General features: G+C 35.8%; 1 protein-coding gene and 1 long non-coding RNA gene across 4 annotated transcripts; one reads left to right on the top strand and one right to left on the bottom strand.

The window, feature by feature from the left end:
• Window positions 1-25392, top strand: CTXN2 (cortexin 2). 2 transcript variants are annotated; one of them, XM_009249813.3, is made up of 3 exons: window positions 9-209; window positions 13394-13507; window positions 22896-23562. In XM_009249813.3, exon 3 carries the CDS (start codon window positions 22953-22955, stop codon window positions 23196-23198), a length of 246 nt encoding a protein of 81 aa, XP_009248088.1. In that variant the 5' UTR covers window positions 9-209; window positions 13394-13507; window positions 22896-22952; the 3' UTR covers window positions 23199-23562. The 2 variants fall into 2 exon arrangements, with proteins under 2 accessions (XP_054387400.1, XP_009248088.1); XM_054531425.1 differs by lacking the exon at window positions 13394-13507 and having other exon boundaries at window positions 1-209; window positions 22896-25392.
• Window positions 9713-13572, bottom strand: LOC134760266 (uncharacterized). Of its 2 annotated transcripts, none has more exons than XR_010137469.1 (3): window positions 13296-13572; window positions 12581-12709; window positions 9713-11153 (listed from the first exon to the last, which is right to left on the bottom strand). It is a non-coding gene; the product is annotated as an uncharacterized LOC134760266 (long non-coding RNA). The 2 variants fall into 2 exon arrangements; XR_010137468.1 differs by having other exon boundaries at window positions 13237-13572.
• Window positions 25393-26195: the final 803 nt, after the last annotated feature.

The following is a 26195-nucleotide window of genomic DNA, read 5'->3' on the forward strand; positions in this document are numbered from 1 at the left end:
GGGGAGCCGTGGGATTGGGGGTCAGGGCCGCCGTTGCTGCAGTCGGCCCTACACCTGCCTGGGAGGGCTGGACCAGTCCTGAAAGCCCCCGGTGGTGGTGCCATGTCTGCCCACCAGCCCGCCTGTCGCTTGGCACCAGTGGAGTCTTCGCTTGCAAAGCGGGATTAGACACCAAAGCCCTAACACCCAGAGTGTTCAATTCATTCCAGGTAGGGACAGTTAAAGAACATACCACTTTGCATCTTTAAAGCCTTCTTGCAAGTCCTCAGACTCCCTTTAGAAATCCTTTGAATTAAGCAAGTATAAGTCTCTTGCCATTTCAATGCCTAGGCATCCTTCGGACATTCCATAAATAGTTATTGATGACTGATTGCAATTCACCAAAAGGAATGACTTTGAATTTCTTTGAGGATTATTTGTTCTTAGGAGGTGAGGATTTCCCAGGAACTCAGCTATCAGCTTAGTAAGAGAAGACTGCAGTTTTTCTCTGGACATCAGTCAATGTGGGGAATCCATAATTATAAAATATCGTCCACTGGATGGGCTAATAATGGACATTTTGAGGTTTTGATTGTGTGTTTATTGTATACTGATGGAAATTCTATGTGAAGTAGTTATACGCTCTCAAATTTAATTGCCATATGGAGTTTTAAAATATAGTCGTAGATTTTCCCCCTAAGTATGAAAAGGAAACCCATTAAATTTAATCAACTTCTAATTCTCGAGTACTATAATCTTTCACATTGACATAAACTTTTTCAGCTGAAAAGTTTAAATGCCTTCCCAAATTTTTTTTTCCATGAAGAAGCAAACATGTACAGTTTAGTTACTTTGCAGAATATCATACACACATCAGTGGTAAAGTTATAGTTAGAAAGTAATACTCAAATAACATAATTTCATCTTCAGCTTTTCAATGTGTAGTTTCCTACCCTCTACCGAAAAATACCAAGTTCAGCTACTTCATCACACACACATACACAAACACACACACACACACACACAATCAGAACATTTTAATGATGAGAATGCTATTGTAGTTGCGGTATAAATTGTTTCTCTTTGAACTCTGAGACATAAGATTTATAATCGCAGAAAGGGCATTCAATTGTGACAGACAAAATCTGGGTTAGAACCCCAGCTCTGCCTCTTTTTGCCCATAACTCCCTGGGCAAGTCACCTCATTTCTCAATCTCTCTACAATAAATAAGGATAGCAATACCGATCTTACAGGATTGAGGTGAGGATTAAAAGAAAGCACTTTATGTAGGAAAAAGTGCTATATGAACATAATGTAATATTACAATTCTCTATCTCCCTAAGCTCAGCAGGGTTTTAGTCAAAGACAAGCCAAGTGATTTTTCCCACAGCACTAAATTATAAGTACTTTCAAAATAGTCATCATTCCATTATTCTTTTGCTATTGTTGCATTCAGTATGAAAATTGAACCCCACCATCACCAGTACAATATATTCTCGCAAAAATCCTTTAATCAACTCAATGCAAGATTTTTTTAAGAGGCCTTTATGCTTCAAACAGAATAGTAGGTACATGAGGAATACAAAAATGAGTACAGCCCTGTTGGGAGAGGGCTAATGTAAAAAGTACTATTTGAGTGCTATAATACAAATAAAAGCAAAGTATAATTAAAAAATTATTTACAAAAACAGGAGACTGGCCCACATGCCTTAGTTTGCCAATTAAAATATTCCATTAAAATATTTATCTTGATTACTGAGTTTTAAATTTTGTACCCAAGACAAACGCCTCACCTGCCGTAGCTTAGTTCTAGTCCTGATAAAGAGCAGAGGTTAATTCCTACTGAGAGATTGGTGAGGGCCTTATAAAAGAGCTGGATCTTAAAAGACAAAGAATATAAGGCAACTTCTGAAGGGAAGAGAATGATTAATCTTTACCATTCCATCTGACTGCTCAATAGATTGATCTTTCCTTCCTTTCTTGCTATTAATTGCAAAAGATAAAGAAAACAACTATTAATATTCTGTTGCTGAATTCCATTTCTGTATTTTCTTGTCTTCCTCTCTACTGTTTTGGTTTGTTTTGTTTTGTTTTGTCTTTTTTGAGACAGTCTCGCTCTGTCGCCCAGGCTGGAGTGCAGTGGCGCCATCTCGGCTCACTGCAAGCTCCACCTCCCGGGTTCATACCATTCTCCTGCCTCAGCCTCCTGAGTAGCTGGGACTACAGGCCCACCACCACGCCCGGCTAATTTTTTGTATTTTTTGTAGAAACAGGTTTCACCGTGTTAGCCAGGATGGTCTCCATCTCCTGACCCTGTGATCTGCCTGCCTTGGCCTCCCAAATTGCTGGGATTACAGGCGTGAGCCAGAGCACCCGGCCTTGGTTTTTTGGGTTTTTTTGTTTGTTTGTTTGTTTGTTAGTGCATGTAGGTACATTGAAAAATTCTTAAGTGATGCTCAAATTCTTATTTTCCCATGATTCACATTGCAAAAGCATTATCCTTTGCAATTGCACAAAATATTTTACTGGTAAAACTTCACATGATCACTTAGTTTTCTTTCTTACAAATTAGAATGCATGTTTATGTGGGTGTACGTGGCAGGAATGGGGGAAAGCTATTACACATATCTAGAAATCTAATCCTAGAAATCACAAAATATTTTCAATTAATACCTTAATATATGTATCACTTAGGAATTGTGCATCTGCTAATAACAATAACTAGAAATAATAGTGTCTTAAGCAAGATACACATTTTTACTCTCTTAAGTAAAATAAATGCAGAAGGAGCATCCCAGAAGATATATAGAAGCTTCACAGTCATCATGGAGTTAGCTTCCTGCTACCTTAATCTTTCGCCATCCTAGTGTGAGGCTTCCATTCTTAAGGTTGCCCTATGACCCAAGATGGCTGCTGGAGATCAAGGCACCTTGTCTGCATTGTAAGTCAGAAGGAGTCCAGAAAAAAAGGGACCTATCCAGAGGTCTCACACAACACTTCCGCTTATGGGCAAGAACTTAGTCACATGACACACTCAGCTGTGGGGGAGGTTGGCAAATAATTTGGGGGCTGGGCTTACTGCCCAGGGTTCTGTTACCAATGAAGAAGAGAATGGATGTCATCATTCTTCTTTTTTTAAATTTATTTTGTCTTTAAGAATTAAGTTTTAGGGATAATAATAAAATTTAAAAAAAAAAAAACTAGACAAAAAGGGTGGCTAACATTTATTTCTATGGTGACAATAGCTTCTAAAAATACTTCCATATTTGTGCTGATATTCTAGCCCTAGAATTCATAATAAATAGATTACCTTCTCTGGGGGATTCAGAAACTCAAAAAAAAAAAGAATTAAAAGGCAAAGACCAACAATGTGAAGTAAAACAAAAAGTATGGTATAATTTTTAAGTCAATTTGCTTCACTATATAAATTAAATTGCTGGATTTGAAGGCATGAAGTTTCTAAACCTTACAAAGTAAAAATTTACCTCTTTAAAGATTAAAAAGGAATTTGTAACTTTTTAAAATACTATGGGTTATATTTGAAATCTACATATGTATTTCCCTTTTTATAAAAAGTTCATTCTGTGATGAAAATGTGGACATTGGTTACTATCAAGTAGAAAGTAAAGTTTAATCTTATTCTGACAATTAGCTATTTACCATTCTCTCTCTTCTTCTCTTTTCCTCCTTTCTCTCTCTCTCTCCCTCCATATCTCTGTATCACCCCCCATACACCCTCATTACACCACAGCTCTGCTTACTTTAGGAGTTCACTTTTTTTTTTAGCATTTAGCATTCCAAAAATACATCCTATAGAAAGGTCTCTACCAGCTGGTTAAGTGAAGTTTAGAATTAAGACAATTATCTGAATAATCCAGGCAGAAACTCCACTTTTACCTCAATTATTCAAATAATTCAGAAAATAACCTCCATTGCCTTTAGGCATTGCCACTGGATTTCTGTCTGTGATCCTCCATTTCATGAAACTAAACAGAATCCAAAAATTTTACCTTATTACAGCCCTTTTCCTCAAGGGTCACACCATTCCTGATGGCTGCTTATGAGCCTAGTTTGGTGAAAGCTATGATTTTTCTGTAGTATACTAATGTGATATTTTTTCATGGTGTATTGCAAAATGGTAAATTGAAGTGATTTCATGTTATTATGTTTCAATTCACAAAGTGTTTAAACATGCAGAATATATATATATGTGTGTATATGCAATATGCATTATGTATATAAACAAGATATATTTCCATGATTTTCATTTCTAGCTATTTTTATCAGTCAGGAAAAGAAAGCTTTTGACTGGTCTAACACTATAGATGTTTCCTCTAGGAAAGGATTTAATGCATGAAGTCTTAGAGGCTTAGACAACAATTAGTAAGGCTGAGAGGGCAAAGGTCCAGGAGCTATTGCTAGAGTTTGAAATATTAGGAAGAGCAGGAGTCACAAGGAACCATGGCCAAGGATCCCTCTGACCTGTAACAAGATAAGTCTCAAGACTTCCTTGTGCCCAGAATCTGCTGACTTAACATTCCATCTGCTGTTTGCTGATACCCACAAAGTTACCTGCAGCCACTACTGAAATTGATGGCTTCTCTTTCCCTTCCTCCTTGCAAATTTTGTAACAGTGCCTCTCCTTGGTAGAATTTAGGTTGAAATACTATTAGCAACAGAGTTTGAGAAATGTCTCATAGGAGACAGAACTTAGAAGGGCAAAAACGACGCTAACTGTCAATAGGTAATATTTCGCACAGTTTCTAAACCATTTGGCATGCTTTCTGAGGTACCCACATATGAAGGAGACAGTTACACTATGTGTGCAATCATGCTGTGAAAAATAAAATCAGGTCAAATGTTTTAAAATGTGTAGATTATACATAGAAAACAACAACTTACAAACTGAGATCTCAAACCGAAAATGCTAAGTGGAAGCTCAGAAGCATGGCATCATAGGCTGGCTTATAAAGCAAAAATGAAACTTTAACTTTTACAATGATTTGTTATTACCATGGAGGTTTTCAGACAACAGATTGGTTTAAAATTCATCATCTTATACCATTTTTGGAAGACAACTTAAGTTTTACTTACAATTGTCAGAGGTATTTACAAGAAATAACCTAAGTTACTCTTACATGGCCTAACTGGTTTTGTCTGCTCAGAGAATTCTCAAGCCTGGTCTCCATTTTATTTTGTTTTCACAATCCATTCATTCATTGTGTGTGTTAGATTTAAAAATGCCTGAACTTCTAAATAAGATAAAGTATGTAAAAATACTTGTGACTTATCTTATTCTCTTGACTCCATTAACAAATCTCAATTGTGAGTTCCTTGCAATATCGTTCAGGCTACTAAAGAGACTGCATGGTAGTACTGTCAGTCTAGATGTTCTGACAGTCCCAGCGTTACAGAGCAAATGTAGGCTTGCATAAGTGTCCATGTACTTCAAACCAGATTTCTGCATCAGAACTCTGAATATTTCTGGAAACTAGTATCAACAACATTTCTGAAAAATCAAACCTTATTCTTCCCAAGTGCCTTTGCTTTGAGCACTATCTAAAGTCCTGGGGACAGTCACATAAGAACTACTGTAGAACTACTGTAGACTAAAAAATTATTACAATTAATCAGTCCTCAAAACATTAGGCTTACATTTTTCTCCTCAAAAATTTCATATTTTTAAGTACTGTTTTAGATCATAGTCACTAACTTCAATTTATTTTATACTGACTTTTAGGTAGTATTGAAAAAGAAGGCCCCTCCTTAGTTCTTTCTGATTGTCTTCTATAGTTGCCTAAAGTGTCTTCGCATCTCACCAGATAAATGTTCATTCAGTTTAGCTTTGCTTAAAATATGAGAGGTGTGGCTTTTATTTGGCTAGCCTAGTTTTAGAACTCTGATACCAAATATACAAGTGTTCATTCTTTAACAATGCACAGAACCCTGAAAAAGAAAAATAACTCACATTCTACAAAATCATACATTAAAAATAACTGGCAACTTAAGAAAATGGAAAGATAAGCCACAGACTGGAATAAAATCTTTTCAAAACGCATATCTAATAAAGAACTTATATCCAAAATATGTAAAGAACTCTTAAAACTCAACAATAAGAGCACAAGCAACCCAATTAAAGAATGGAAAAATCTGAACAGACACATAACAAAGAAGATAGGCAAATGGAAAATAAGCATATGAAATTATCATTAACATCAGATGTACTGGGGGTTGAAAATTGGAACAATAATGAGAAACCACTATATATTATTGGAATGGCTAAAATCCAAAACACTGACAACACTAAATGTTGAAGATGATGTGGAGCAACAGGAAATCTCATTCGTTACTGGTGGAAATACAAAATGATGCAGCCGCTTTGGAAGACAGTGTGGCAATTTCTTACACAGATAAATATAGTCTTACCATAGAATCCAACAATCATGCTCTTAGTTATTTGCTGAAACAAATTGAAAACTTATGTCCACACAAAAGCCTGCACACAAATATTTATAGTGTCTTTATTCATAATTGCCAAAAATTGGAAGTAACCAAGATATCTTTCAACAGATGTATAGATAAATAAACTGTGACATATCCATACAATGAAATATTATTGAACAATAAAAAATAAATGAGCTATTAAGCCATGAAAAGTCATGAAGGACGCTTACATGCATGTTGTTAAATGAAAGAAGCCAGTTAGAAAGGGCAACAGAGTCTATATGACTCTATACATACATTCTGGAAAAGAGAAAACTACAAGACAGTTTTCAGATCAATGGATTCCAGGGGTTTGTGAGGTGAAGAGGAAGGGATAAATAGGGGATATTTAGAAATGTGTAACTATTCTGCATGAAAATATAGTGGTGAATATATGACATTATACACTCTTCAAAACTCATAGAACTGACCAACACAAAGAATGAACTCTAGTGTAAACTGTGTACTTAATTAATAATAATATAACAAAATTGTTTTATCAATTGTTAACAAATGTACCACACTAATGTAAGATGTTAATAACAAGTGAAACTGTGAGAAAGGGGATGGGAGATATATGGGAACTTACTGTACTCTCTGACTTTCCTGTAATCCTGAAACTGCTCTAAGAAAATTAAGTCTATTCAATAACAAAAATAACTGGCAATATTTAGGGAAAAAATTATGTTGGAGAAAAAAGTGTAAAACTTACATAACATCACAACCATAGCACTGCAAAAACATTTACAAAGCTAAGAAAATGCTAGCACAATTAAAAATAAAAGTTATGATATATATTTCAACATATTTAGAACTTCACAAATTTGAGTTAAGAAAGAATAATGGGATAAATAAACCAAAGGTTGAGTTACAAAAATAAGGACAAATGCACAAAGATCAGGAAGAATTGTGCAATAAGCATTTTCAGACAGATCATGTGGTCAAATTAAGCCAAGAGGAAAAAGGAGTGAATGGGTGTTGTATATAGGACTACTTTCCTCCACAGCTTACTACCTTCAGCTGTGTTGGTGGACTTAGAGTGCAACTGCTTTTACTTGACAGTCAAAACATTAATGTATTGGGGAAAATCATGTATAAAACAATTGATTTCCACATTCCATTGACATTCCTATTTGCCAATTATTTTTTAACTGAGTCCTATTAGAGAAGCATACATTATGTTAGAAAACTGCTCTTGTTTCTCTATCTTTAGCAGAGCAAAATAACTTAAGCTAATCTCTATATACTATACTGTAGTTATGGCTCACACATTCGTGGAGATTGTGCCCAAGGTACCCTCTCATACTCATTAGATTCAACAGTGAATATAGTAGAGGGCTTAAAGTACACTTTAAATGAAACAATTGAAGGCTTATGGGCAGTAAAACTAAAAGCAATTAAATGAAACTTCATTTAAATAGATCACTCTGAACTGAAATATTTAGTACATTTTTCTTTGCAGAAAAGTTTACCAGAAAACGTAGCATCTCATTTTCAATGGGACTCATCAACCAGACCAGCATTAGATCATTAACTACACTGAAGTGTCATCATGCTCAATTCACTTAGGAGTCCACGTACTTAGATCATTTCTTCACTGTTGACAAAATCCCACACAGTCATTTTCTAATCAAATCTAATTATCCTATTACTGTACTCTCTAATCCTATTTCAGCACATTCAGCCTTGGCTTAGTTTTGAGATATCAGATGGTAAAAATGACCTAAAGGAAGATCTCCAAGGGGAAAAAAATAGAAAACTAAGGAGGCGGCTTTAAAATACGTAGGAGTTTGCCGGGCGTGGTGGCTCACGCCTGTAATCCCAGCATTTTGGGAAGCCAAGGCGGGTGGATCATGAGGTCAGGAGCTCGAGACCAGCCTGACCAACATGCTGAAACCCTGATTGTACTAAAAATACAAAAAAAAAAAAATAGCCAGGCCTGGTGGCATGTGCTTGTAATCCCAGTTACTCAGAAGGCTGAGGCAGGAGAATCGCTTGAACCCAGGAGGTGGAGGTTGCAGTGAGCAGAGATCGAGCCACTGCACTCCAGCCTGGGTGACAGAGAGAGACTCCATCTCAAAAAAAAAAAGAAAAGAAAAGTAGGAGTTTAAGCCATTCAATACTTTGTTGCAAAACAGAGAATGAGATCATGTACCATTCATTTACAGCAGATTTTTTAGTAGGTTCTTTGGATTACCTTGGGATTATAAAAATGAACTTCCAGAGATCCATGAATACCTGAGCTGTGAGCAAAACATCTGTATATATGTATTTTTAGGAAGAGGGCATATATTTCTTAGTGAAATTTCAAAATCATTCTTATTCCTCCCCCCAAAACAATGATTAAAACTGTGTATGTAGACAAAAAAGACATGGGTAGATAAACATAACACTCAACTACATAGGAATTCATTTTTTGAAAAAAAAAAAAAGGTTGACTTTTTAACATAGCTAATTACCTAACATCATCTAAAGCCAAAAAAGCATTGGATTGATCTTAAAAAATAGTTATACCAAAACTAATTTATGTTTGTCTTTAATACATGTTTTAAAATTTCACATTTGAAAGATATGCTATCCAATGTTTGAATCAATAGCAATATTCAAATTAAAAAGTACAGCTACATTAAAATATTTTAGTTAAGGAATAGTAATCAAACCTCAGCCAAACAAGATGTAGATTTTCCTGAAAAGTTGAAAGTAACATGTTGGCCTAATAGGTTGAAGAGATAAAGGTGATCTCACTTTGCAAAAGTTGAGAGCAAGAAGTCAACTAGAGCCAGGATGGCAAGAATTTATGCAAGTTAAATTTTCCTCTGAAAAGAATCCTGAGCTCAGTTGTTAGAGGAAATTCTTGTTTTCAGTTTCTTTGTGACAACCTCATTCTAGAATATATGCATTAGAGTCGGGCTATCATGCTTTCTAAATTCCCATAGTTACCATGTCTTCTAACAAGGTGGACAATTAACACTTCCAATCTCTGAGATAACAAAAAGTCTTAGTCATATAAGGGACACTATTTAGAGTATAAAAAATAGCAATAGGGTAACAAAGTGGTTTGAAATTAAGCTGATCTATAATTATATAAACTGAAAAATTTCTTCTGTCATCTTGACATTTTAATATTTCCTCATTATAGTTTAGATTTTTATCTTCATAGCTAATTAGATGATACATTTTCTGTATTTTAGTATCCTATTTAGAATAAATTTATAAAACAACCATATACACTCATCCAATAATCAAAAAGTAGAGAAATTTACTTTATTCATTTATTTATTTACTCCACTTCTGATTTTATGAGGACATTTACATGAGGTCACACATTAAAACAAATAATTAAAAGAAAATAATATTATCATTACCTGAGAAACCAAAATTGCAGTAGTTAAGGTGATAAAAACAAAAGAAAAGACATAAAAGGCCTAAGGTCTTATATAGTTATTCATTTTCAGCTGTTAATTTGACTCTGACATCCCTAGTAACTAAAATAAATGCTAACTTTAATTAGTTACATGATTTTCATTGTATGTAAGAACAGAACATACCACTTTACCCTGGGTTGATTTAAGTGAGGAAGAGAGGTATGAAAGTTCAATTCATTAAACTGGTATTGAAAGAAATGCTTTTGGGGATATGTCTATGAAATCTAAATTTTTAAGGCATCTTTATATAAGAAATAATAAGTTATATGTTGACCAAGACTTTAGTAACAGCTCTGTAGTAGATATAGAGCAGGTTGTGTAAGCTGGGAGCTGTTTCACATAGAATTACTGTATATAAGCTGAGAGCATAATGTCAAAGCATAGTAAAGGCAATTCTGTTTGGGGAACTTCTAAACAATGCCACACATATTTACCTTTCTAATAACTTGGATTGTTCTGAAAATAAATCATAGATGCTCCAGAAGTATAGATTATCCACGTGTGCTTTAGAAAGGCATTCATCTATTTCATGTCTTTCAGCAATTTTTTTTGTAAAAGTTGGGCAGCAAATATTGGCAAGGACCTGAAGTACAAGTATTCTGTGTTTTATCTTTTTGCAATTCTTCATCCCTTCTTTGGCAATGGCTAATAAAATATGAATAGCATATTAATCTGTGTTTGTATAGAACCTTGTAGAACTTACCATATTATTTTGCCATGTATCTCCTCAAGGGCAGAAACCAAATCTCATTTATCTTTGTATCTCAGCATCTAGCAAAGAAAGTGGAACCTAATGGATTTTTAATCCATTATGCTTTCCTGAATAAGCCATTTTGCAGACTTTTGAGAGCATCATTACCTTTCATATAGCTTGAAAAGGGTCAGGATCATGCACCAACTAATACCAAGGAACCTAATTTATAATCAATGCTTTCCTTTGGCATCAATTCAGAAGCATTAATGGGAAACACTAGCAACCTCCAAAATGTAAGCATGTGTGTATGATGTCAATGACATGACAAATCAACATTCACACAAATGATCTATGAAACGAGAACCCTATTCTACCTTTTAAACTAAGTGAGAATTAGATCTGTAATATCCATATTTTAAAAATCAGCTTCATGGGCATTTACCATGGAGCCATATTTCAAGTCATAAAGTGACAAGTCAAAGTCTCCAACCATGATAATAAATTATTGGAGTGGAGCTCATACATCCACAGCAGAATCATGTAACTTTAGTTCTGCTCCCTTGAGCTGGGCCTGCAAAGAGAATGAATGGTTGTAGATCATACTATGGAAATACAGAGTCAACTATACCACTGGTCCAGACAATGTCAAAATCAAAATCAAAGGAATCAAATTCATAAAAAATTGTTCATACTGTACAGACAAAATGTTTACATGATTAGTCTCTGAACTAATTTTGAATAAATTTTTTTGTAACACTTTGGAAACATACATAGAATAATAGATGGAATAAAATGATCTCCTTTCCCACAATCTATGACTGACTGCATTGCCAGAATACAATATCTCTAGCATCTTGCCACTTTATTTTTATTTATTTATTTATTTTGAGACAATGTCTCACTCTGTCGCCCAGGCTGGAGTGCAGTGGCACAATCTCAGCTCACTGCAACGTCCACCTCCTGAGTTCAAGCGATTCTCCTGCCTCAGTCTCCTGAGTAGCTGAGATTACAGGCACCCGCCACCACACCCAGCTAATTTTTGTATTTTTAGTAGAGATAGAGTTTCGCCATGTTGGTCAGGCTGGTCTCGAACTCCTGACCTCAGGTGATCCTCCTACCTCGGCCTCCCAGAGTGCTAGGATTACAGACATGAGCCACCACTGCTGGCTGCATCTTGCTACTTTAATTGGCCCCAAAACTAGTAATCTCTGGCATCACCTAGGAAATTGTCAGAAAAGCACAATCTGAGACCCAACCCCCACATCTACTGAATCAGAGTCTGCATTTTAGCTAGATCGTTAGAGATTCATGTGCATGTTATATTTCAAGAAGCACTGTTCCAGCCCAGAATGCTAATAAAGAATGTGGCCCTTGGCAAGCTTAAAAAGGGTCAATAAAACCATGGCCATGGAAATGTCTCTAGAAGAAGATATGTCTTTCAGTCTTTCACAGAGGGCAGTTAGTTCACCTACATTTTAGGACATCTTAATAGTTTCAAATCGAAAAACAACTTTTAAAAAATGCGGTCTTATATGAACTCCCAGTTATACATTGCCCATTTTTTTGTAAGACCATTACATTTCCTAAATCAGTAAATACCCTAAATAATCATAAAGTTTATCTTCACTTTGTTATTGAATTTAGTTACACTTACATTATGTTTTCAACGTATTTTCTTTAGATAAATGTCCCAATTCTCTATCTACATTTCCCCCAACCACTCACAGTCCAGTAGTTATAAGGTGAATAATTAAGGTTGTAGGGAATCTACAAGTGCTTGTAACTTGTAGGTTCTGGATAGAGTAGCAAAACATAAATAGAACTGGGAACCCTATAACAGAGTTTGTTGAAACGACCAGACCCCTAAAATAAGGATAAAGAGCAAGGTTTCTGTTGTTGTTTTTTGTTTTCCTTTGCTGTGCTTTGCTTTGCCTTGCCTTGCTTTCAATGTCGGTTAGGTTTAGAATCTACATATTCAACACTGTTTAGAAAACGTACCTGGCAGCTATCTAGGGCTTTTTCAGAGCGTTTCCTGGTTGCTGTTTGGTTGTCTTCTAGCTTGTGTTTGGGAGCCAGGTCTCACCACGCACCATTTCAGCACTACGGACAGCGCCTAGGCGCCTTCTCCTAGAAACGGAAGGGGATTCAGTTGTGTTTGTGTGGAAGAGAGAAGGGAAAGAGTAGAGGAAAAGAACTCGAAACGACATATTCAGTCTCCAGTTAAACCAGTACACCTTTCACTCCTGAATTTTCCTTACAGGATAAGAAGAAACATGTAAGAATTTAGTGCCTACTGTTCTACTGAAAACGGCTGTCACCAAAGCACAGCAAAATGCCCGCGGCACAGCCAGGAATGCAGCAAAGAGAGCAAAACAAGGATTTCAGCAGTAAATCAGTTAAACCCTCACTGCCTTAGTAAACAAAGATAGTGATGAAATCTAATTGCTAACCTTCAGGGTGTGTTGTGAGAAAAAAAAAAAAGGAGCGTCTATTTTTTTCTTCCTCTCTCTTTCTTTTAGCAGAACTGAAGAATAGATAGAGCCTGTTGCTGCTGGAGCTGATTCCCTTCCCCTCCTCATCTCCCACTTCCTTTCAGTCTCACATACACACACAGACGCTGTCACAGACACACGCGAGCGCAAATATTTACACACTGCCACACCGAAGAAATCCATGCACGTTTTCCTGCAAACGCGCGCGCGCGCACACGTACTTCGGCGGGCGCCCACGTCCTCTGTCTCACCGACAGACACAGACATTTACACTTCTAGGCCAGGAAAGCGCTAACCAGGGCCCTGTGACTCTACGCAGGTTCCAGAACACGCCTTCTACATTTGTTACTGAACCGATCGGCGAACACAGACAAACGTGCCAACACTTAAGTCTTCTGGCTGGACTTCATCTCCATGGCAACAAGCATGGAAGGTGAGACATTGCTGTCTGCTAAGTAACTTTCTCCCCCTTCCCTCCGCATTAACTGACAGCGTTCCAAATGCAGGTCCAGATGAGAAGCATGTCCTCATTCTCTTGTATTTCTGAAGCAAAAGAGCGGGGGTGGGGCTGTGGGTGGAGGAGCCAGTGGGTCTAATAAGTTCAAATTCTAAAGGGGAAACAGCACCCCTAATGCTAGCACCACTGCTGATGCGGCTGCCAGGCGGGGGAAAAGTGTTGTGTACGTGCAGATTGCTGATGCTTCTCCCATAATGTTTTGTAGGAAGTTTCCATGCTTCTTCGGTTTAGTGCGTAGAAAGAGACCTGGAAACAAACAACGCAGAATGATGATGATGGTCTAGGTTTCTTTAATGAGATATTTGGAGAATTTTCAGACCAGGTTTCCCAGTGCGTTGGAAGGATTGAGTGTCAGAGTCCTTGAGCCATCCAAAGATTATCTTAAGAGAGAAATTCTCTTAAGGTTGAAATCTGAGGGTTTAGGGGTGGATTCTGGCAGATCCTAAGGTTTGGGATCTCTGGAAAGCCCTGAAATTTATGCATTTCACCATGATGAAGACATCTAGGTTTGTAATTTAAAGTTTTCCTTTGATTCCAACACATTCGATTCTTAATGATTAACTACCTCTGTGCAGATGTGGTTTCAATAATGCTTCTTTTCTCTCTTTTACTGGGATATAATCTTTATATTTTGTGTGGAGCGTGTATATGTATGGAATGGTTCACTATTTTTTAAGCTTGGGTTTTCTTATATGTCTTATTTCATGAAATTATGAATGTCATCATTAGCGGTAGAGATCATTATATCTAATGACCAGTGCTAAAATACTTTCTACCTAGAACATCATATTCCACTCTAATAGTAATTATTTCAGGTTTATTGTTTGGAATACCATTACTAGAGAAATAAACAAGAGGAAAAACCTGTTGATTAAAACACAGGAGGTTCTTTCTTTAATGGGAACACACTTTTTAACATTAGTTTCTGTAATTGTGCATTGTTGCATGATTAAATGATTTTATCTGAAAGGTGTATTTTTATATCTCTAGTAAGGTTATTTCACAGAAGAAATAAACATCACTAACAATATTCATGAATATGAAAGGCTGCATATCAGGTATAAAAATACTATCATCTTTTCTTAACTACTTACAGAGATATGTTTTGTAAGTACTGATCATAGGAAGACTTTGTTTTTTACTTACTAGTTGCTAATTACAAAGCAACTTCATGAGATTTGGGCTATTTGATATCTACAGGAACACCCCTGGCCCAATCTTAAGACTCATCATACTTAGAAATCTTAGTGCCTGACAATTGCCATGAAGGAAATGTACTTTCAACCAAGTTACTCATTGCCAAAGTACCTAACCATTTATTCCAGTGAATATGGCTCAAGACAGTATTTTATCATTTGCATCAGTAGTATTAAAAGATGCTTAAATATTTTAATCATTATATATATTGATCCTGATATTTAAACTGTGCATTGTTGATTTTACCGAATTTTGTGGTATAATATATTTCAAATAATTTTTACCACTACCCAATTTTACATTCTACTTATTTTTGAAAGTTCATTTTTTCTTAACTATCTTTATATGGATTTTTTTAATATATGGTTTTGTAACTTAATCTAAATTTTCTCAGATTTCTTTCTTTTTCTATTTCCCAGTAAACAGGATATTAAGATGATGCTTCTCCGGAGCTAGGCATTACAGTGTCTGTTGTGAAGAGCTCTTCCAGCAATTAGAGAAAGAGAAAATGCATATTTTATCTATAACTGTTGAGTATTTTGAATACCTTAGCAATTGTGAATGAATCAGTTTTATAACTGGAGACTTTTGTTTTTAACAATATTTTGTTATTAACAATATTTTCATATATTATGCTCTATATCAATAGAAAAGCAGAAGACTTGGCACACTTAACAGTATATTCTCAAAAACTTTGGATTTGTTGTTGAAATAAGACAAGTTGTTCATTTCATAGAGCAAGTAAAATGGAAAGTTTGGCCAATTGTTTGAAAAATTTAGGCCTGAAATACTGATATTTCAACTGCTACATATATGGTTTAAATTACCAAAACCATCTATTTGCTGAACACATTGTTAAGGCAATTGCTTAACTTTTTACTTCTATTTGCTTGTGTAGGCACAGCCTGCAGCAATGGACAGACTTTTTAATCAGCCTTTGAATATTACTTTTTCGGTTGCTCTCCTTGACCTGTATTTTGTTTTCATCTTTAGTATAAAGTATACTTTTATGATAAATATAAAAGCCTGTTTTCCCTTTTAAGACATTAATAAAACATTTGTTCTTTCTCAACCCATTTTTTTTGTTGTTGTTAAAAATGGAAATTTTACAGTTCTTTGGATCCAGGTAAATTTACGTAGCTCTTCCTTTAAAAGCTGAATATGCGGTCATGTCTTCATTATTGAAAGTGATTCATCATATGATTTAACTTTCTGTACCAACTAAGTAAAACTTATTTTCTGTCAAGTTTATTTACCACCTGACTCCATTTTCTCATTACCCCTCACTCCTAAATCCAATTCAATTTAGTGTCCCTTCTAGACTCTCAACTAAATTTTTATAATGATGAAATAATTCTGAATGCCAACCATAAGACCCTGTTTTTCAGTGCTTAGTTTCCATCACCACTGCAGAATTTGACACTGTTTGCTAATGCCTCATTCTAGAAACCCTAGCCTCCTTTATTATAGGTGAACTTTCTGCTACAGATTTACTCATGATTCATCTTATGTAACTCCACTAGGAGATCTTCCTTGTAGGAGAGGCATTCCTTAAAGCTCCTTGCTAGGCTTCTTCCATCTTTAATCTTTTCTGGTAACACAAAATAGACTTTAATGGAATTACAGTAAAATTGCTCTCTGGACCAATCTAGAACAAGTCCATCTGGCTTCCTACAAGATAATATTTCAAATATTTGAGTCTACCTATCATCCTCCTTGGTCTTCCCTTTCCTAGGCAAAACTCAACAATTCTTTTCTTCTCTTTAAGTTTTGATCTGCAAATATTTCTATGTACTGGGCTCTATCCATCCGGGATAGAGCCTTCTACACAAACATTATTTGACAACAATACCTGAAAATATTCTCCCCATCAAAAATTTTATGCTAGACAAAATGATCTGGATTAATTTATTGAAAGCTGACAATTGAGTGCCTACTATGTGCCACACATGAGTACCACAAATTCACCAGGTCTAGAAATCAACTTGTCATTTACTGTCTAAGTCTATACTTTGCTCTTATTTTCTTTGTTTTGTTTAATAAAAACACTATATTTACACTTGTCCAAGCTTAATAGTGTAGAGTCATCTTTGATGCCTCTCTCTCCTTGGGCCCACTCCTTTCCAAATCCTGTCCCTCCTACTTTTCTAAATATCTTTCCAACCTCTACGCTCTTCCATACATCTACTCCCTAGTGGAGACCCTCATTGCTTCTCACCTGAACCATTTCTTTCCCATGATCTCTGTCCCTCAAAATTATGTCTATTTCAGTCTCCTCATCAAGCCACTCAGCCTTTAAGCAAATACATTTCAAACTCTTAGCCTGACAGTCAACATATTTCACCATTTGGCTCCAACCTACCTTTCCAATGCTTTGTTTCCCATACTCCCCCTTGCCTGTACCAAATTGCTCCCTGTGCTCTGAAAAATCCAGTACTTTTCTGCCTTCATATTTATTGTCATGCTGTTTTCTTCTTCACAGATCTGAATCATTCTGTCTCTCAAGACTCAGTTCAAATACAATCTCTTGCAAGAAAAACTTTCCTGATCCCTCGATGGGTGAAATCTTGATTTCATCTAAACTTGTTTATCCTTTTTGGATCTTCTTTTTTTTCACCAAGATGTTGAAGATAATATCAACACTGTGGGTGTTGTGGGAATAAAATAAAATAATATATGAAAAGCAGTATTTGATACACAGTAGATTCTAAATACAAGTTTGCTTCCTCTTCCTTTTTTATTGCTTTTGTAGAAGGCTATGTTGTTGTTTCTTTCCTTGTGTGTACATGGCTCTTCTCCCTTACTAGTTGGAATCTTTTTGAGTAGAGGAGTCCATGTCTACTAGAGCATACTAGCAACCCAATAAATATTTTTCAATGAAAGTATAGTGAATATATGCAGTGTTACTTTATATGTGGCCTGACACATTATAATAATGTTATTACTTGCTATCATTTTCACCCCTATTCAATTTAAGACATTTGCTTTTATAAGCCACCACCTCATATCTTTGGCTCAGGCTAACTTGACTAATTGCAGCTTACAGATTTATTTTACATGAATTGCCAAGTCATTATCTCCCCCATTTGGAATTGGTGCATCTCCTTCCCTCCCACTTAAACAAAGGGCTTTAGAAGTGTTTCTATTAAATTTTATGTTCTAGTTTCAACCCAGAATTCTAGGCATCAGAATTGTTTTGAGCCTTTTTTCCATGTGCTACCATATTTCAGCCACGCTTTGTCAAATTTAATAAGCTTCACTTCAACATCTTCAACTTAGTCACTGTTCAAAAACACTGAAAAGTATGTGTAGATTAAAGTGAAACCTTTGTAATACCACACTGGAGACCCATGTGCATGATTACAGAACCCGATATTTATTAGGGTAGTTCAGATCTATGAATCTACGTAAAAACACTATTATCCAGGCATATCTCATATCTTCCCCACAAAGATATCATGGGAGATTGTTAAATGCATTGCCAAAATAACTAAACCATGTCCATGCTATTTCTCTGATTCATCATATTAGTAGCAAACTTTTGAAAAGGAAGTGAATTGGCATTACCTATTAAACTCATGTTAACTTTTAATGACTTCTTAAATATTGACAAATTACTCGTTAAATAATTAATTATGGGTTTGCAACGAAGATCAATTCCGAGTTGCCAATATATAATTTTTACAATTCCCCCTTACTCCTCTTGAAAATTGAGACATTTGTCCATGTCCTTACCTCTGGCAGCTTTTTCATGGTCTGTAATTTCTCAAAAGTCTTGAAAGTATATCTCCAAGTTATAAGTTGTCTGATCATGAGATTTTTAACTCATTTAATGTGGCTAAACATTATTCTACTAAAGTATTATCCACTTACATTGTTTGATTTTTTTTTTTTTTGGTCATTTCTAAAGCCCATTCTATATTGGTTAAAAAGACAGAAGTAGATTAAGTAGTTCTGCCTTTTTTTGTTATTTGATAGCATTAAACCATCTTGTACAAATAAAGGGCTTAATCTTATATTGGTCTATCTCTTGATCTGAACATATGGTATGTGAAACCCTTCCACCTGAAAGCCTTTGTAAGGGCTGTTTCCACAAATTTCAAATCTATTCCTCCAAATATTTTCATGGTTCCCTTCTAGACATCATTCAGGGCAAATATTGTCTCCTTAGGGAAGCCTTTGCTGACCTCTTTAACTAAAGGAGTGCCGCTTATCCACCATCATTCTCTTTCCGCTTAACATGCTTTGCTTTCTTTCATAGCCTTTATGACTATGAGTACCTGGTATAATATATAGATATGGATATATAGAGATAGATATTTTTAAATAATTGGTCTGTCTTCACCATTGGATGTAACCCTCACTTTGGCAGGTGCACATTGTTAGCTAGTTCACCACTGTACTCTAGTACCAAAAAAAGTACTGACATCTAACAGATACTCAATATACATTTGGTTAATGAATAAATTAAAATATTATTATATGTTATCGTAAGTTCATTTAGTTCTTTAGATTTCTTAACAGCATTCTGAGAGTTTTTGGTCACTTCTCAGCATTTTCCCTAGTTATACTGCATTGCTCCTATATTTGTACCAATAATAGAGACACAGAGTGCTTATAAATTATGTTTAAAGCCATGAAATAACCATTCATCTATTCTTCCAAGGTAGTATAAAAATGGTGACTTTGTTTATTCATTAACAGTGACTCAGCATATCTACTCATTCTTTATGCCCTTACCTGATTCCAAAAGCCTTTGAAGTATCTTACAATACCTTCTTAGTTAAGGGTAACAGTCAAGTAATGTAGAGGGCAGGGACAGAGGAAGAAGGAGTAATTATACCAGAAATCTTCAGCTAACCAATGTCACTACAGTTGAATACAAAATTTAACCCTGTACTTCCTGGCACAAACTAATGCCAAAATATAAGATGGCTATATACCTTTCCTTAGAAAACAAAAGGAAACTCCCAAGGTTGTTAGGAAAGATCTGTTTTCTCCACCTTTGAATACTAAAAATTATGTGAGTCTGAGAATGCTAAGTAAATTTGATAGAAAAGAACAAAAACACTGAACTCTGAAAGAGCTACTGAGTTTTTATACTTATTTTCAAATCCAATTTTTGAAATCAAATAAAAATTTTCTTTTTCATTTTAACAATGTATTTTCATGCTTTTTGGATATCTAAAAACTAGAATTTTGTACAAAACTTTATTTGAAGGACTTTATTCCTCAAAAAATATTTCCTTTACTATATTTAGTTTAATTCAATTAAAATATTTATTGAATACCTACAGTGTGCTGGGAACTGTGATCACTATGTAAGAAGTAATTATTTTCCCTTTAAAAATGATAAATAACTCATTAATTTACATATCATCTAAGGCTCTAGGAACAAAGTATTATTTGGTGTATGATGGACATATTATATTCTAAAGTATAAAAGGATTTTGTTTGTCTAACTAGGAAGATGCCTTGTTTTAAACTAATAGTAACAAATGACAAGAATGTTTTATTGCTGCCTCTAAAAAATGCCTCTTTTTGTTGGTTTGTTTGGTTGGTTGGTAGGTTTTAAGAAAAATAAGAGTGTAGTGGATTAATCACTGGTTAAGAGCCAACAGACTTAACTCGTCCAACAATCAGCTATCATACTGTGTCTGTGTCTACATTATGCATTTTCAAAACACCTAAATAAATTTAGCTAACATCATAACTATAGTCAGTTTAGGCTACTGCTAGATGATAACAAAAAGAATTAGTTGAAAAATGAACAGATCATTAAAACTGCCCAAGTGCTTTAACTTTTGTGATGTCAATTGCTAAAGGTTGGGTTCTCCAGAAGCCAGACTCTGAAACAGAGGTTAGTTTGCTGAATTTTTATTGAGGACTGTCCTTGGGCTCAGCACCCATGGAAGAGTGGGGAATTAGGAGTGGCCAGAAATTGAACTGTGTGTGCTATGGACCCAATGACAGTCTCCGCTGACCCCATATAGAACTCTGAAGCTAAAATAGTTTTTTAGAGTTGTCCCCCTTCGATACAAGATGGCCACGCCTTTATACTATTATATAATCAATGATTGAGTATGGTCTTCCCTGGGAAGGGCCATGACTTTGGGTGAAGCAGCTCTCTGCAACCGAGGCAATCGGTGAAAGGGACTGACAGCTTAAGACTGTTTGCTGCCAACATTCTTTGTTGCTGGGCAACAAGTCCTTCACTGAAGGAAATCTATTGGGAAACCACGGTGTCCATCAATAAACCATGTTTATTGCCTCCTCTTACTCACATATCCCCTGAAATATCCACATGTTGTAGCCCAGCAAGGTTATGCTCTAGTAAAAAACTAAGTGAACAAGTTAGTTGGCTGAATCATCTCCTTGGTCCAACATCTCCATAGAGAAACATCCTGCTATTCAGTTTCTCTATCCTTTAAATAAATGATCCAGTGAGTGTATGGATCTTAACAAATGATTTTTAATTGACAAAAGCAAGAAAATTAGACATTTAGCAAAAGAAGTTCCAGTTAAGTCTCAGAGTCATTAGAGATTCAATCCAGTCTTCTGTGCCTTTTACAGGATAAATACTACAACAAGAACTCAATCTTCAGGAAGATCATTCTCAGCCAATAAGTGTCCCTATATTTAAAAAACTAAAGTCTTTTCACTATACTATATTGATTAGGACAAAAAATGACTTAGTGGAAAGAAACTCAGCAGGGGTTTGAACAATATTTTTTCCCTTTACTAAACAAAAAAATCAAACAATGAACATAAGCCATAATTATTGAATATTTCTGCCACTTAAGGTTTGAGGATAGAGCTTTTTTGTAATCGAAATCATTATAAAACAAAATATTGATTGATATTAGTTGGTGTATTATTTGCAGAATAACTTTGAAAGCTACGAGGCCTGCTTTCATTACTCTCTTTCTTCATTCCTTACTTCCCATCCTTTATTCTGTCTCCGTTGTTTCCTGAAAATTAGGTCCAAACAAATCTCAAGGGCCAGTAATTTTAATAAATATAATTCTTAAAAATTATCAGAAAAAGCAACAATAAAAAAGAAAATACCAACCGTCTATTATTCGCAGTTATTGGATGAAGAGCTATTTGGTGGCAGTCCTCTTAAAAAAGGTGGCTGTACGTTAGTAATTATTTGATTAATTAAATTTATCTTTATTTGTAATTAATTCATTTAACTAACTTAAGACATCAAATGGGGAAAAAAATCTATTTTGTTTCAACATATACTTTCTGAACGCTTTAATGGTAGTTTTAGAATCTCAGCACAATAGGGACTTAGGAGTGGAAATCTTGTTGGGAGGGAGACTGGGGAGCTTGTCTTGAAGTTGAATTTGCAGAGAAAGCATGCTGTTTAACTTGGATTTTATGTTTACTTAGAGTGTTCTGAAAGCTAACGGAGATGGTGGGGAGGTGGCTAATGGCCATAGCCACTGCTGCTTATTATTTGCAAGCTGCTATGTTGGGCACTGCCTGCATTAATGTGATTTTAAAAACATAATTCCTCTCTTTAAGAAATTGACACTTAGTGTATCCAGTGGTAGTGAAGGAAAAAAATGTAAATACATACATATAAAACCTAAGGGGATGAAAAAGAAAGAAGTCATTATATCTGTTTAAAAGGATCAGAATCTATATCAGTCAAAATGGCACTGGAAATAGACCTTGAAGTATGGACTTTAAACAGCTTGAGCAGCTTACATGCTATGATTGTTTATATTATCTACCTACACGTGCAAATATGAGGTGAAAATTAGATGACAATTCAGATCAAAGAAGCAGCTATCTAACTGTCTAGCAATGAATCAAAAGATTTTAGGGCTGATAATTTGAATATTCACCTTCATACTTGATTTATTTAGAGTATGTAGGCACAGTCTTATGTGTCCACAAAGGAAATTCTTCAATTACAACATTTAGAAATAGCACCTCCAATGCTAATTTGATTCTAATCTGTATCGGATGATGTTTTCAAACATCTTTTGTGAGTTAAATCAAGAAGGTTTGAAAAATGTCAGATTTTATTAAGCAACAACCTACCCAATACCATACAAGGGTAAAACTAAACTGGGTCCAATTTTGTACCTAGGCAAAGAGTTGATTCCAGAAGGAATTGTGAAGAGCCACAACAATGTGCCAGTGAATAATGAGTAGTACCTACTGTGGCAACTCTTCAGCTAAGATGAGTGTCAACGAAGTATCAGCTTTCTCATTGACTCTGGAGCAAAAAACTGGCTTTGCTTTTGTTGGGATTTTGTGTATCTTCTTGGGACTTCTTATTATCCGATGCTTCAAAATCCTGCTAGACCCATATAGTAGCATGCCTTCCTCTACATGGGAAGATGAAGTTGAAGAGTTTGATAAAGGGACATTTGAATATGCACTCGCGTGAGAGTTCGCAGCTATATGGTTTTTATGGTTGCGCCATTGGGACACATTCTGGATACAATTGTAATTACCTTGAATGTGTGGGATAGAGGCTCATTTTGTTTGGTGAATTCAATAAACATCTGTGACTAATTTCTTCACCATGCTGTGTAAATGACAAACTATTGTTGGGATTCATCACTTTCCTCTGTTCCCACTTAGAGGTTTCCGATGAATAAAGCATAAGGATGGCTGCAGCCACGTTTGCCATCTTTATTCTTATCTTGAACAACTGCCTTGAATTTCTGCTTCCTTTCTTGTGCTAATAGACTGTGCTAAAGGCATCTTGCTCTCTCCCCTCTGCAAAGCCCAGGCACCCCCTCCACATTCCTGACTCAGACCCCTTTAGCTTTAGTGAGTCAGGTCTTAAACAGAGAATTTAGTCCAAAGAATAATCAAAATATTATTTGTCTAATAATAACCATAGGTCCAAAAGGTTCACAGGTGAAAAAATATCTCAAAAATCTAACACCCAAAGCCTACAAGTAGTCACAGGCCCTAAAGTTCCCCAAATTTCACAGAGCCCTGACCCTCCTATCTCTTCTCTTTGTTGAATCTCTTGCAGTAAAATCCCATAGCTTGGAATCTAAACCAGATCTGCCTCATACTGATGCTCCCTCCCCTACCCCTTGCATAAATGAATTTAAAACGGAGTTTCCACCATGACCTAGTGGAAAGAGTACTCTAAGCAGAAACAAAGACAGTCTCAGCTGTGCCACCAGTAGAGCTATGCTCTAATGGGTAAGTCGTCTAATCTCTGTGAGCTTCAGTGAAGAGTAGTGTTAACATCCTTTTCAATTCTAGTGCCCTATGAATGCTACAAATGTAGCTGAAAACCCAGAGATCTGAAATGAATGAGGATTTAAGATATCATGAAAAGTTTTTCAGACATTTGAATTCTAATGTTAGCTTAGCCAAGAACTAGATTTATGACCTAGAAAGTTACCTAAGGGGAACCTATATTCCACAACAAGAATTAAGAAACCCATCCTGCATATCTTCAGGAATATTGAGAGGGCCAATTAGATATAATGAAAAATGAAAGCATTTTGTATACCATAAAACAGTATCTAAACATACCTTGCTATCAATATTTATTGTCCTCATCAGTAGCAGTAATAGAGATTCTCAAACCCTAAGAAGCAACGGCTTAGTGTAAATTATTCAATCTCTTTCATATTTCATTCTCTTCAATTGAGAAATAAAAAGATAGAATTATATAGTTCTAAATTCTTTTCAACTACAAACTTCTGACTCTCTATGAGTCAGAATGGAGGAACATAGCAGGAGATAAATACAAAAATATTTATGTCCTTTGAAAACACAGAACTGCAAAACATACCATGAAGGAACAAGACTAATATTACCAAGAGGTAGCACTAAATTAGTTACTTTCAATTTATTTGATACTCTTATTAATTATTTGAGTTGGAGACTACTATTTCCATTTTATTTTTAATCTTAATTTTGCAGAAGAGAAACTGAAGCTGAGAGAAATTAACTGGCTTCCCAAGGTCACCATAGCTAGGGAATGGTTATGTTAGGGATTGAACTTGGGCAGTTTAATTTCTGCTGTATCCTTAGACACTGTCCTTAACACTTCTACATAGTTTATGGACATGGTTACTGCTCTGGTCTATGGAATTCCAAAACCAGCTGTCTCTGTGAGATTCCTTGATGCTTTCCATCTCATAATAGATTTAGAACATATCTGTTATTAGCTGTGGATCTTCTGGACCAAATCCTCACCTCAAGGAGGCTCTCTGTACCCCAGTTGGTTCAAGAGTGTAGGCCTGGTATACCTCGTAGCCAGTTAGTAACTTGGCCCAAGAACAGGTCATTGGGCCAAGGTCAGCTGAACATACTGAAAATTGTGTGTGCCAGGAAACTAGGTCTCTTTGTTGACCAAGGCCTTTAAAGTACCAGATGTTTCATTTGTCTCCCAGAGAAGACACCCACCAAGACCCTCCATTTTGATGACTAGAACAAACCAAGTCCAGATCTTTATTTCAAAAGAAGAAAGACCTCTACAACCAAGAAAACTTTATGAAATATAAGCATTGTTTCTGGAAGTTCAACTCCCATAAGCTTTTCAAGTATATCAACTCTACCATAATATTATTTCCAAATCCACTAAAGAAAAATTCCATTAACCGAAAGTGTCTTCATCTGTGGTTTTTATTTGTGGTCTATTGGGTGCCTTAGTTTTTTGGGGGGGTGGAGTGGTTGGGGGGATAGAAAAGTCAGCATCTGTATTTTCAGAAACAGAAAGAATATAAAAAATATAAAAGGCTGGTTACAACATGAAAACAACATGGAAATTTCATGAAATGTTAATTCTTCTAGGAATAGATGCTCAATGTCACAGCTGGATCAGCTTCTAGCTTCCCCTTCCCAAAAGCCTTGTCAGAGAGGACAGAGGAAAGATAGAGGAGCATACCTCAAGATAGCTTGCTCCTGTTACCTTTCCCACCTGTCTGAAAGGCCTAAATCAGATTCACTTTTCAAGGTTGGCTTTATGGATGGTGTTATTTCATCCATATCCCCCAAAACCATCTCCCATTTGTTCCAGGATGCCTGAATCCCCTTAATAGAGAACAAAGACTTTCATTTCACAGTGAGAGATAAAAGGCTTAGAATGAAAATGTCTGGTTGATGTAAGACCAAGACTAAAACAAATTCATACCACTCTGAAGTCAGGCAGTCAGTCAGCAAGAAAAAGGAAATTGACTGGTATCAGAGGTATTCAGTCATTGGTAGAGGAAAAAGGCTGTAGAGTAAATAAGTGGCTCCCAAAAGGGTTGGAGGATGTCAGCTTATGGCTCCTGTCCTGGTCTGGTGAATAGAACTTGTTTTAGGTGCCAGCCCCATCCTAGCTGTCCCTTGTCTTGATCTAAACAACCAGCCCCACCCAGCTGAATTTGAAATGGGACATTCCTATGCCAAAACACTTTCTATATGA

This window comes from Pongo abelii, chromosome 16 (assembly GCF_028885655.2).
Source record: "Pongo abelii isolate AG06213 chromosome 16, NHGRI_mPonAbe1-v2.0_pri, whole genome shotgun sequence".
Taxonomy (NCBI): domain Eukaryota; kingdom Metazoa; phylum Chordata; class Mammalia; order Primates; family Hominidae; genus Pongo; species Pongo abelii.